The following is a 14,830-nucleotide window of genomic DNA, read 5'->3' as shown; positions in this document are numbered from 1 at the left end:
GAAGGAATGCATTATCCAAAATGGACCAACACTTACGCCTATGAGCTTTTTAGTGCATTTCTCCTTTTTTGTTACGTATGTCACCCAGAGATGGATGTGTTCACTAAAACTTGCCTCAGATTGCTACAGTAATTATTTGATTGTTCCTAGGGGGAAAATCAATCAGGAAAATGGGATAATTTTCCTCCAAGCTATCCAAGAGACTCAGACAAATAATCTGACCTCAACAACTCTAAAAGCACTTCCTTCCAGCCCCCTGACCCCTAAAACCTACTAACCTCATTCTTTTTAGTGGGCACAGCAGTCAAGCAGGCACAAAGGTATGAAAGGGCACCTCTTCTTGCCTCTGAGGTTCCAACATGCTTTTCAGAACTTCACTAAGATGGCAGAGCCCAGAGGCTCTGTCCCAATGCAGTCTCATATAGATATAAAATTGTCTGCCAGAGAGCTTTAGTGCCTTGCAAAACTACAAATCTCTGGATCCTAGAGGATGCAGCTATGACAGTTAAAGCAGAATCACAATGCTATTATTGGCGGGATACAAACCGCCGCTTTGCGGCGCTTCCCCGCCGCCGCCGTTTGCTCCGCGCGGGAGCTGCAGCAGTCAAACCGCGCGGCTCCCGCGCAGAGCAAAAAAGAAGCTCCATTTCGGAGCTTCTTCTTGCGGCGCCTCTATGACGTCGCGAGGCGCCTGGCGCGGACTCGCGATGTCATAGGCGCCGCGACACATCTGGACGCTATGCGTCCAGTACGTAAAGATGGCGGCGCCCATGTAGAAGGGGCGCCGCCATCTTGTACGTATAGGATACGTACTAGGGTTAGGGGTGTGTGGAAGCACCGCCCCTTCCTAACCCTAGTACGTATCCTATACGTACTATATGGCGGTTTGTATCCCGCCATAGTGTAATGTGAAGCGACTCTGGTGCATGCTAGAGTACTAGAGACTGAAGAACGCACTTTACCATTGTTTAAGCCAAGGTGCAGAGAGAAAGGGAGGTTTGGATACTGGGAGATATCTAGGGGTGACCATATAACACATATATTAAATCTCTACACTGGCTGCCTATTAGCTTCCGGGCACAGTAAAAGGTGTTGGTTATAACTTTTAAAGCCCTTCATGGCTTGGACCCAACTTACTTATGGGATCACTTTCTCCCATACAATCCGCCCTGCACACTGAGGTCCTCTGGTAAAAACTTACTGCAGCCAGCAAAGACTAGGCTGGCAGTGGTTACCCAGAGAACCTTTTCTTCTGCCGCACCCAAATTATGGAATAGCCTGCCGGAGGAGATCTGACATATTATCAGTCAAGATGTCAAAAGGTGGTCAAGATGTATCTCTTCTGGCAGGCTTTTCCCAGACTAGCCTCTCAGTGGCTTCCCATCAAGTGCCCCTCAATTGTCCCTGCTTAGTTTATAATTAGAATGTATTTTTATTATGGATGGGAGGGTTTACGGATTATGATGGGAGGGTTTATGGGTTATGGGTTATGATGTTTTACTGTATTTTAATATTGTTTTATTATTGTTAGCTGCTTCGAACTGCTTGGAGAGGCAGGATATAAATAAATATTATTTATTTTATTATTTATATTATTATATATTATTATTATTATTATTATTATTATTATTGAAAGCAATTCTGAAATGTATAGGGCAGGACAGCTAAACTGGGTGAATGGGAGACTTCATTTATCAAATCCTGGTCTAACACAGAGAAGCACACAGGGGTTTGAAAAACTTGCCTTTCTTTTGAGGCAGGCTTCTTTCTTTCTTAGCCTGAATTTTGTTTCATAAACTGGTAAGGTGATTAGCATTCCTAATATCAAGGAAAAGTTTCAGATGATGTCCCACCAAATGTTAAGTAGAGTTCACATTTTAAAATATCTGATAATAGATGCTAACAGAATACATTCATGAGGGAAACTAGGTCATATCTATTGAATATATTGCATCAAAAGAACTGAACGAGAAAGCAAGATGCACTGGAATTAGTAAGAAAATAACAGAGCTTTATCCAGAGATAAATTAGGCACTATGACTAACTGAAATGACTTTGATTGTTTTTTAATCATACTTGCTGTGGATATGTAGGGAAAAGAAAAGGTGCAATCCCCTAGAACAAAGTTTGAGTCCCAGTACAGTTAAAGTAAATGCTATTTCGGGGGGAAGAAGCAGTAACAGCACACAGGAGGTGGGGGTAAAATTATCACTTGCACCCTTAGATGTCCTATAATTAATCCCGTTTAGAAGCAGTAGTGATAATCCTTATTTGCATCAATTGATATTGCCTAAACATTCCTGAAGAGAGTTGGGAGACTGTCACCCAATGTCAGTCTCCCAACTCTCACCTGGTAATTCTACCTGCTTCTCCTATTTTCTACAAGTCCTATGCAATATGAATCACCTGTTTTAGCTGATTATATATTGACCAAAGAAATGCTTAGACTAGGACAGGCAACACACAGCCACATCTTAAACATGTTGACTGGGAAGTCTAATTGAAATAAGCATGAATCATGCTACCACACTGCAGAATTAATGCACTCTGACGTCGCTTTAACTGTCATGGCTCCTTCCTATGGCATCCTAGGATTTGTACTGTGTTGTGGCACCAGAGCTGACAGAGAGGGATAAATATCTCACAAATCTCAAAATTTCATAGCATTGAGCCATGGCAGTTAAAGCAGTGTCAGACTGCATTAGTTCTGCAGTCTAGATGCAGCCTTACTCTGACCCTCCAGTCAAATATACTTCCTGTTACTGTGTGAAGCTGTCAACCTAAATTCCTATATACACCAATGACTACCTTGAACTTGATTTAAACCTTAAACCAGAGTGTGGTGTGCTCGTTCGTATTTGCATCATGAACACATTTAACTGCAGTGGTTCACAATGCAAATACAGGCATTTAATATATATGCATTTTTGTATTGAAATTGCTACTATACTGCAGATCAGTTAATAAGGTGCACATATAAAATATTCTGAATTTGACTGTATAAAAGGGATATTATTGTCAAAATACTAACAGTATTCCTAACACAGAGCTCCAAGAAGAAAAAGAGTAAGCTAGAGGAGTGTGAATGTACTATACTTCATCAACAAATTAAAATATGTCTTATCTGTACATAAATCAAAGCTCATTTTTCACCAGGAAAAAAAAACCCTGTACTCATTTCCCTACAAGTAAGCTCACATGCCTCTACAGACCTATTCTTTTTTTCCAATTATATATATGACAGGAAAGTGTCTTAAATTGTGTCAGGCCTTTGGCTAACTCAGTTTAGTGAACTCTGATGGCAAATGCTTTTCAGATTTTCAGTCAGGATTCTTTCTTAGCCTTATCTGAAGACCCTTGGTTTCTGAAGACCCTTGGTTTGCCCCTGGTGCTCTACACCTAAAGAACTAACCAGGTGTAAAACTACTTTCCTTGTGTGAACATGTGTATTCAGGGTATGCAGAAGCACCGTAAGCCATTAATACGGAAGATTCACTTGAAATTTGATTATGGAATTATTTCTCACCATTATTTAAAAATTCCAGGTTCTGGATCCAGAGAGATTTACTAGGGCTGGGGACACAGGAGCCCTGTGAAAGTGGAAAAAAGTGCAAATAACTCTATTCCCCCCCCTCCTGTATTTAACACACAAAAAAAGTGCAGTCTGCACATTCAGCTCACTGTGGGTGCCTTTGAGGTGGTAGAGCTTGCAAGGCAGAAGTAGGTGGCTGCTGGTGCTTGGTGCTACCTCCGCGCCATTTTAATAGAAACTTACATGCCTTGTCACACATTTGCAGTCTCTCAGTATCGCAAAACTAGCATATTACAATGGCATAAGGCAACAGGGGAGGTTGCAGCAAATATTCCCTGAATAATCAAATCCCAAAAGTCAAACCTGCAAAAGCAGAGGGCTGGCTGTATGTTTAACCACAGTTTAGGGAAGATCACCAGTCACCAGGAAAATGCACCCACAGTTTGAGTGGACAAATTTAATTGAATAAGAAAGCATGCTTCCTCTTTTTAATTAGGTCTAGACAGTTAGGAGGTGATAAACTTTGGTTCCCTATGTGGTTTGGTTTCCAGATCCTCTCAGGCCTAAGGTTCAGTACACTGGTTTGGTTGGAGACAGTGCATTTAGTTTTGAGGTCTAAAGATTTCAACATCAAAAAACAAACAAACACTTCTCTTCTTAACGTTACATCCTTGTTGATTTCCTTTGGGTGTTAATGAAAAACAAAAGCATCGGAACAAATGCTTGGCATTTACACAGAGGCCTAGAGGCAGAGGGTATAAGAACTCAGAGCTTGTTCCGATGACACAATTTCCCTTCTCCCTATCCATCACTGGCCGCAGTGTAGAAAAGAATCTGGGGCAAGAGAACCCAAGAAGATGCAAGCTGTTTCACCTGAACTGTCATCTCACTCCATAGGACTATTTGCCATCAGCTGCCCTATGCAAAGAAGTTTAACAGCTTCCAATATATTCTTGTAAAGTAGATAGTCAGAGGGACACATACACATTTCAATACGCTTTGCCACCTGTGTACCATCTTGGAAGGATTTGTATCATGCAAGGCAGGATATAAACCATTTTAATTTATCAATTAATACTGACAAGGGGCAATTTTTGAGCATAACCTCCATAAAAGATTTACAAGGTTCCTGAATGTCGTTATTATCCTTCCCTTATATACTCTTTGAATATTTCGCTTCCTCACCTTTTTACTTCTAGTATGACTTATCTCAACTATTATTGCTTTCATCTATTGCTCCTTTTCAGCTTACTGCTTTGTAGTAACAGCTGCTGCAACAGCTTATGTCACCTAAACTCCATTTAGGGAATGGACTGGCCAGATTGGTACTGTGTGCCATTTCAGCCTGTTTGCCATCTGCTAACCATCAGTGGCCAGTTACAGGTTTAGGAAAAAAGCTCAGAGTGGAAATTTAGGAAATAAAGGTGTGTAAAATTTATTTCTTTCTGCCCAGATCTTAATTTATTTTAAACCACTCTCTTTGGCTTTTTTCCCCACAACACCTTGGATTTCCTGAATGTTTTCTGATCTCAGCTATTGTTTCAGCTTCATTTATTACTGTATTTCTTTCTTTTCCCATCAGCACCCTCAGGCAAAACAACAGACATATCAACACTTTCCTTGTCAGAAGATAATTTGTCATGGCACAGTTGTTTGAGTGGGAATGTATTTCTAGATCATATTTATCCACTATAAAGACAGGGAGGAAGGAATATTGCATGCAATTTCTGGGCAGTCCTCAGATTTTCTTTTTATTGCTCTCTAAAGATATATTTTCCTCTTTGTTAAATGTCTATTACTTATACTGCAGTCTGATCTGATTCTAAAAAATTGCCATATAAAACTCAGAAACAATAACAGAGCTAGTGATCCTGGGTGGATAAGTGTCAAGGACTGTAGCTTTCCCACTGGTCTGTTTTATCTCCCTATTGGCCCAGATAATATCTAAATTTATGGCACACACACACACACACACACACACACACACACACACACACCAAAAAAGAAGGAAAGTTTTTTTTTTAAAAGATATTTTCTATTTGTACAAACTGATAACTAAAACTACTGTAATACATTTCCCCCGGCTAGTACTAGCCAAGTGTCTGGTCCTAAAGTTCTGAAATGTGACTTATGATTCATGTCTAGTTATGCTAGCAATGTTTGCTGCCATTTATCAACCACTCACAAAGTTCCACAATGTGATAAGAATCTCGAGTTGGAGCATCTCCAGCATCTTGCATCCAGAAGTTAGCAAATCCTTGAGAATGAGAATGTTCTTTGTTTGTTGGCAGTAAGGTGAGGACATTTCACTTGGGTGATAGAGGGAAGAGTGTTAATCAATATTTTCCAGGCACCGAATATGATTTGGAGCTTTCTGCTCACAGAATTAAGAACTGTTGTGGCTATAGCTGTCCGCCACTTGTTTCTTGACAGATCCATACACAATTGAAAAGTACTGAGGTTGTACACAGGATATGCAAGGGATGGTTGGATGGAAATTGTAAGCATTCTATTAACTTGGTTGAAGAGCCATGGAATTAAACAGAGATATTTAATCTTGCCTAAACACTTAAATCTTTCATATTTAACTTTTATTATAAAATTAAGCTAGTTTCCCATACAAAAATGCACAACACAGTGAACAGGAAGATAACAAACAACAATGCAAGGGTAAATAACAAATAGAAATATAAAAACTAGGAAATAATGAGGAAAACACTACAAAAGTCTTCATCCAAAAATCTGACTAGGCCTAGATTAAGAGTCATTTTAATCCTGTCTTATTCCCTTAAAGACGTTATATTTCTTTTAAAAATCCTCAAGGCCTAGGTAGTTCTGTATGAACACTTTTCATTTAGAAAGGCTCTAATCTAGCTCTATACAGATTTTCTTTTATTTCTTTTATTATTGTTTATTGTTATCTTCCTGCTCACTGCTTTGTGCATTTTTTCATGAGAAACTAACATAATTTGTAATAAAAGTTAAATAGGAAAGATTTAAGCATGCAGGCAAGATTAAATATCTTCACTGAAATACACGGCTACAGTAATACCTATTACTTCACCAAAAAAAGGAGGAGGTCCCCTGGTATGATGACACCTGCACTACTGTCAAGAAAGCTCACAGACCTTCCTTTAGGAGTATTCCATTGGCAGTGGGAAGCAAAATTGAGTTTATTTGTAGTTTCCTCCAATGGTTGCATCTGCACTGCAGAAATAATGAAGTTTGACACCACTTTAACTGCCATGGCTCAAATTTGTAGTTTGTTGTGGCACTAGAGCTTGCTGACAGAGAAGGCTAAATATCTCAAACTACAAATCCCAGATTTCCATAGCATTTGAGCCATGGTAGTTAACGTGGTGTCTAACTGCATTAATTCTGCAGTGCAGATTAGACCAATATGTCTGGTAATAGCCAGCCAGCAATGCTAAGAATATGATTTCAAACAGATTCAACAGGTTTGTTTCAGTCTGCACTGCATGGTCAATTCCATGGTAACTCAGTGAAATTTCATGTTACAGTTAGAGGTTTTTTATTTTATTTTCTAGTCCCACTTGGGAATATTTTATTTAAAAAAATAATTTGTTATCCTCCCCCCCCCCAAAAAAAAACCCCTGTTACTGCTAATGGTACTCCAGAGGGGTGGATCTATTTAAATACGGCGGGTTACAAACCGCCAAAAAATACGTATGGAATACGTATTAGGGTTAGGAAGGGGTGGTGCTTCCGCACCCCCCTAACCCTAGTACATATTCCATACGTACAACATGGCGGCGCCCCTTCCACATGGGGGCCGCCATGTTTACGTATCGGACGCTGTGCGTCCGCACGTGTCGCAGCGTCTATGACGTTGCGAGTCCGCCCCTGGCGCCTTGCGATGCCATAGAGCTGCCGCTTAAAGAAGCTCCATTTTGGAGCTTCTTTTTTGCTCCGCAAGGGAGCCGCGCGGTGTGGCTGCGGTGGCTCCCTTACGGACCAAACGGCGGCGGCGGCGGCAGACCACCTCAAAGCGGTGGTCTATAACCCGCCTATGTAAGGCAGTTCCTAAAATCTGAAAAGAAATCCTCAAACTGCCTCAAAGCATATTTCCTCCCCACAAAGGTGACAAGAGAAAGTAATGAGTATGCTTTACTCATTGCTCAGATAAAGATAATATTAATAAGTGCTTATATTTCTTTTGCAGAGGGATATGTATAACCTTATTACTTTAAATATCAATATAATTTAGCAATATTGTTAATTAAATATGCTTCTTCTGAGCATGCTTAATTAACACTACACATGGTGTAGTGGTTAGCGCATCACTCTAAGCACTATACCATGTTGGCTCTCAGAACTTTCCCAGGTCAGTCCTGGGAACCTCTCCAGCCAAAGGTGCTGCTCTGTCACTTTCTCACTGACTTGGAGGATATGCTTAATAAAGGCAAACTAACCAGAGATACTGCAAAATTCAAGGTGGTATCATCTCTTCAACAGGCTAAGTCCAAGAATGAGGAGGGCCTATAGCAAAATGCCCTTCTGTGAGCCCTTACTATCCAGAAGACCCTGCATTCATTCCTGACCATTTTGAAAAAAATATTACTCCTTTTAAAAAAAACCATCCAGTGCTCAATAGCTTTTTCCAGCCAACATCTAAATAATTCCGAAACACTGTGGAGAGGAGGAAAATGTTTATGTGAAAGAAAACAAAGCCTGCACTTGGAGACTAACCATTGTTTGACAGTGGCACCATGCTTGTTTTTCAGTTCTTCTCGTATGCAGGGATTCAAAAGAAATGTTCTGGGTTTGCATTTCTCTATGAAAATATCCCTTTCATTGTTGCGAGACAAGTGATGGGTCATAGCACACCTGGCCTTGAAACTGCACCTGGCCTTGTGCATGTCCTGGATTTTTTATATATTTGGTGAACCAAACATGTGTACCAAACCATGTGAGCATTTCAAAAATGAGCACAAGAAAAAGTGTTTAGTAAAGCAGGAAAATGTATAAAAAGGCACACTTTAGGAAATGTTTCTACCAAAAGATGTATACTCTACTGTGCTAGAAGAAATAACAACAAAAGCCTTGCAAGGTGACATAGAAGTGTGGCAGGAAAAGAAAAATGGTGCAATACTGAGAAATGCAACAGAAATACTGACAAATAAGCCATTTGCTAAAGTGAGTCTTTCACAGCTACATCTTGCAAGCATTCTGTGAATGCATGGGGAAATGTAACATATTGAAAAATAAATGAAATACTTTATTTACTTCAGAGTAAAAATACAAAGGATTGGGAAGTTAATATTATTTTAAGTCTACAGCTGAAAGTAGTTTTCAAAGTGCTATGTGAATGTGCACCCATTTCCTGGTTCAATTGGCACTCCATAACTGTTCCATACCACCTTCCGTTTGCCTACAGCTCACTGCTGGTATCATTCTCTGCCAAAAGGCTAATGGGATAAGCAAGATAACAAATGGCTCTTTCACTTCTTGCTAAGAGTTGCACATTGAGTGGCCTTTCCCATAATCTTCATGGCTAGGGCACCGAAGGTTTTCTGTTGACATTTTGTTCATCTGTGGACCCAGTCAACTGAAATCTTGACCATGTGCTGTTGCTGACATATTACCCACCATTTAACCACTGTTTGTACATGATATAGTGGTGGTGATGGCAATATGACCTTCGCTCAGCTTCCTTCAGATCACACATTAATCTTCTGAACACAGTTTTATAAAGCTTTTTGTTAAAGAAAACACAACTTTCAACAGCACAGGTAGAAATACTTACACCATTTCCAAAGAAGATATATAGACCTCAGTATTGCTTGGAAACTTAATTTTCCATGTTCTGGACCTTAGTAAGCCACCTGAGTAGGCTGGAATTACATACATGGTTTTCATCATGGATATCAGCTTCTTGCTTTTTCTCACTTTTGACACTTTTCCTAGTATTTTGTTAAACTGACAAGCCATGCAAGTCATGCCAATGACCAGTCATGCAAGTATGGTTTCTTTTAACAGTTCAGTATAGCACATAGGACACGATAAACAGATTAAAGGAGAAAGATTAAGTAGAAAGAAATATCTCCTACTTAATTGGAACAATGGCCCTCCAAGCACATTGCTGGTGTTAGTTCTCCAAGCTCTCTCTGTATATAAACTGGAAGCTGAACCAAAACTTTGTTGCATCTAATGTCTTTGTTTTCCAACTGACTTACAGTTTCTCATGTGTGTTCAAAAAAATTGCATGGGAGAATTAAAAAAAAAACACAATAAAAAGACCCCCTTCTCAAATCAATACCCTTTTTACTATCAAATAATAATAAGAATACAAAATCTTTGGCCATTTGATATTCCTGGCTCATTTCCCCCCCCAAATGAAATGAAAATTCCACTTAACTTCAGTAAATCAAAAGTTCTTATGAAAGCACAATACTTTTAGACTGTTGTTCTTAAAAAAATTAAAATCTTTGAATCACTAATATTGCCTTTTTCATAATTTCACAAGACAGTTCACCGGAATGCATAAAATTAGCATTGTTAATTTATTGAGTGGCACTGATATGAAGCAGATAGATGGCACAATCACCAGAATGATGTTTTATATAATGTATAAAGCAGTCAATCTTTTTCAACACACCACTGACAGCTGTATTTTCTACAAATTTATGAATGCTCTGTTTATAAAATATCTATTACTTTGTTGTGACTTGGACAAATGTAAGACAAGTCCATAAGTCTGCTCTGACTGGGTCTGGAACCAAACCTATGTATATTTTAGAAATGCTGAGTTTGTCTCCACAACACACTTGTTACTACCAATTACAGTATGTCAACAGTATATTTCAGTATACATTGGTTCAGAATTCTTAATTCATTAGTGTCTGATATCTGAAACAAAATATACAATATCAGCAATGAACTGGATGAGGTCTAATAGACTGAAAAATGTGCTTCTGTTTAACACATGAGAAAAAAAATTAATTTGGTTTGCATTTTAATATCAACCAACCTAATTCACATTCTTGAAATCATATCCAGCACACAATAATTCTTCACTCCCCACCCCCTCACATTTCTTTGAATTGTGCAGTACATTTTAGTTTGAGCTACTGCAATCCAGCTGGCAGGATGTTGGGTCTAGAACATTAATCAGATGTGGGTTCAAATCACTAGTATATAGTTACTGAGAAAATCACTGCCTCTAAGCTGCCAAGCAAAGCTGCTATAAGGATGACAACTGTAAAGCATAATATGTCAAGAGTTACATGCACAGATAAAAGTAATAAGAAAGGATCACCTACAGATGGAGTCCTTATTGTTACAAATGTTAGACAGGTACCTCTCCACTCTGATAGGTAGAGAACACAAAGGCACATGAACAAAGCCTAGGGACAGCTACAGTTGGCAAGCATCAGTTCACTGCAGTGCAAATACAGCATTTCCTTAAAACTGAAAATAGCAGATGGTCATATGCAAAGGCAGAACAGGTTCTCCAAACCAATGCCATGCAAGCTTGAGTTATACTAAACTGCAGAAAACCTCCTATGTATCCATGACCCATCACACTTGGCAGCTGCATGAGAAACAACTTACTGTACTCAATTTACCTTACTCTTTTCAGCAAGCCTTTTATGTATGCAGCTCATGATACAATGCCCTACACATACTGCAGAAAGTGACAAGATCAATTCTTTCATGTATGGCACCGCAACCCCTCTACCTTTGATGTTTCTTGGACAGTGGCTCAGATTTTAAATATCAGGTTGCTCAAATCCCATCACCTTCACCAGCAGCTTTCAATGCTTTGATTATAAGGAGAAAGGGGGCGAAGGATTCTACAATCTGCACTCAGTCCATAATTTAAAAGATTACTTTTTCTAGTCTAAGGAACTGTAAGGTAAACAGAATAACAGATATCAGTCACACTTACCTGTCTGTGAGTAATGAGGGCTATGTGGCTATTATCCAGTTTGAAATCATCCAACATCCATTTAAAATAATAATGTAGTGCTTAAAATTTGCAACAATAATGTTTTGACAAACAATGCTTTTATCAGAGGCTTGAGTTCTCAATTAGAGGTATTTTGCTGGGTTTTATGGCTAAAATATGTCATAGCCAACTGCAGAGAGAAGTGCTGCATATAGACGACAAGTGCAGTTTCTATTTAATTCTTTGCTTGCCATAGATATTACTCATCTTAAATGTATGCATTCATGCCTGAAATGATGACAAGCCTCTTTGTGTTCAAGAGAAATCAGTTATACAACCCGTCATGATTACCTTACTCTCACAAGTGTACTGGAAAGAAGAAGGAAATCAATATTACACAGAATGATGGATCAAGCATGAATCAATGTGGCAAGCACAGAACCAAACAGACATGGCGGTAAACAAGAAAAATAAAAGAATAAAAGAAATAAACCACAACAGAGATTATCGCTTAACCTGTTTTGTCAGAGCTGGTATTGATGGTATTGGTAGTGATGGAAGTGAAGGTAGTCTTTGCGCTGTCCTTGGTAGTTACAGATTTCTGCTTATTTTTCATGGCTTCCAGTGCTTTGAGCTTCTTGGCATGTTTAGTGCCTTTGTAGTGGGCCGCAGCCTGGCTCTACAAAGGAGAACAAAATGAACCATGCAATCAGGCTCATTTCTCAACTAGCAATCTCTGTATTAGTACAAATACAGACAACCTTTCAATAATGGGTACCACGTGCCATACCAAAGCAATGATCAAACTGCAGAATTCTTCTTAGAATTATATTTTGGAAATGGTAAAGTATGATATTCCAACACTTGCAGTACTATAGCTAACTTACTTTCTTGCCTCATATAATAAAATATATTATCTGTTATAATTCTGGCTGTTAAGAATTTTTCCTCTCTAGGGGAAGGACGTCCTCCTTTAAAGTTCTTTAAAGTTAGTTCTTACTTAAATATAGATTAAAAGAGAATTAATGGCAAGAATTAATGGCAAGGAAATCTCTCACACAGAAATAAGTCTCCATCTTGTTTCTTGATGTCTCCTTAAGATACCAAGGAACAAGACAGGGACTTATTATTATGTGCGAGATAGCCAACCCCCTACCAAAGACCATGTTGCAGAACTCAAAGTTGGGCTCATTGTTGTACAGTGCTATAACCTGGAACACTTCCTGGTGACTTAGCCTTTCGGTGGAATTAGACTGAAACTGTTAGCTATATGCAAATGAACAGTATAGCAAAGTGGAAACACACGGCTGCTTCAAATGGTGATTGCAAGAATTATATTTTTAAAGATAATTGCTTGCATATAATTTTTTAAAAAAAATAAATAAAATAAGTCAGAAAGTCAAATCCATGTACATGAACATGAATATTAAAAAGCATATTCCATGAAACCCATCACTTGAAATGGCCACATTCATCCACTTTGCTTCTAGTATGGTCATGTTGGGAGAGTCTAGGCTTTCCTAGTAAGATATCATTTCAGTCCAAGTTTCAATACTTAGACTGGATCCAAGTCATTAGGTACATTCCCTGAGTGAGGTTCTACTGAGATGATATTCCTGCTGTTCGAAAGAAGGGAAGTGATTTTTATCAATCATACATGCTTGTAGTCACTTGCACTTCCTGAAATTTTACTGTGAAAAACTTCACAGCAGTTTTTCAGAGAGTGTATGTGGCTGTATGGAAGGGGGAATTTCTTTGGCAGGAAATCACTTCCCTGCCAAAGGAATCTCTCAACTGCATCAAATTCTTTTCATGCATAGCAGAAGCCTTTCCATCCATGTCCACGAAGCCTGGATCCTACCCTTCATATATCATTTTCTGCATTTTTCAATTTACTGACCTAGGGAAATCATTCTCTCTCAACTGCATTCAATTTTATTTTACACATGTGATACTAATCACGTTAGGTAACATGCCTGATATTTTGTCACAGTTAGCAGGACAGAAAGAAACCAGGGAGCACATTGCAGGGACAGAGGTAGCCCTACTTTTCAGTGTCAAGGATCAAATTGGTTGCTTTAATTATAGTGTCTCTCAGTATATTCCTTTAGTTTTCTCCATATAAGTAAATGGATGGATGTCGTTTATACTTATAGGAAAATATGGAGCAGAGCATATGAGGACACTATTTGGGTGGGAGCAAGCCCTGGCCGATAATGATATTTTCCTTATTTGTTACCTGGGTGAAGTACAGTGGGCCTTTGTATATATGGGGGATCCATTCTGCACCTCCTCCATGCATATGGGAAAAACCACAGGCCCTCAAGTCCTGTTGATTTCAATGGTGGCACACTCCCATGGGCGTGTGTGCCATTTTGTCCCCCTGGGCTTGCCATCCACGTAAGGTCAAGTCTGCGTATGGCAAGCCTGCGTATGGGGCAGGCAGACTGAAATGCCCTTACCCATCTTTCTCCTCTCTGTGTTTGGGAAGTAGAACTGGCCCTACTTGCCATGCCCAGCCAGTATGTTTTTTTGCCACTTTGACAGTAAATTTTTATGCTTATAAATTTGTAAAAATCAGTATGGTCCACATCACATGGGTCAATTTCCAGATATTTCTCTAGAATATTGAGCATGTCTCTCAAGTCATCCAGTCTGAGACTGAGTAGATAGTCTCAGCATAGTGGCCTTTGGAGGTGGAATGATCACTCCATACATGCATGGACAAAAGTGACATCTTACAAGCCATCAATATTGTTTTTTGTAACATGACAGTGATCTGAAAGTTCCAGTATAAACAATATACTCCATACATGCACGAATGACCTTTTTTGCCATTAGCAGAGATAACATTTTATGAGTAATATGCAGTCTTCATATCTTTGAAGACTATTCCTTTGATTAAATATGAGGGACTATCCATATCACATGAAGCACAAAATATTAGTGCTCAAATAGATTTGACATCATGTCAAAGTCACTGAGCTTCTTCTTGCCACTTTTTTTCTGTTTGGTTTTATTTTGTAACTATTGGCAGATAAGCTGAACTACAGAAACAGATCTACAATTTCAAAAGCTAAATCATATTTTTCTTTGACACAGGCCTACATCCCAAACACAGATGACCGACTGAATCAACGGGATTTACATACATGTTGATTTTCCATTCAGCAATTGATTTAATGTGCCTCCTCTAGTGGACTAACAATTAAATTCAGGCCAAAGTGATTAACTTTGACAGAGAGGAAAGGATTCTCTATCCCATACAATTCCTCCAAAAGTTATTCTGCTTGATAACAGAAAACTACTCAGTTGTGTTAACAGTCAAATGTAAATTTTCCCTTTCTGGACAACTTTAGGTATTGTGGTAGGTACCCTTATTGAAA

At 38.9% G+C, this 14,830-nt stretch overlaps 1 protein-coding gene across 6 annotated transcripts in view; it reads right to left on the bottom strand.

Moving 5' to 3' along the window:
• Positions 1 to 14,830, bottom strand: part of ZNF385D (zinc finger protein 385D) — a 450,774-nt gene that overhangs the window by 46,288 nt on the left and 389,656 nt on the right. For all 6 annotated transcript variants that reach the window (XM_089532942.1, XM_089532943.1, XM_089532946.1 and 3 more), the window contains one exon: positions 11,961 to 12,123. In XM_089532942.1, the coding sequence (XP_089389068.1) occupies positions 11,961 to 12,123 (163 nt within the window). The remainder of the gene's footprint in view (positions 1 to 11,960; positions 12,124 to 14,830) is intronic.

The sequence above is a fragment of the Sceloporus occidentalis genome, unplaced genomic scaffold (assembly GCF_023333645.1).
Source record: "Sceloporus occidentalis isolate IW3139 unplaced genomic scaffold, rSceOcc1.0.p SCAF_7, whole genome shotgun sequence".
Classification (NCBI taxonomy): domain Eukaryota; kingdom Metazoa; phylum Chordata; class Lepidosauria; order Squamata; family Phrynosomatidae; genus Sceloporus; species Sceloporus occidentalis.
Note: the sequence above shows the minus strand (reverse complement) of the source record. Positions and strands in the feature narration are given on the sequence as shown.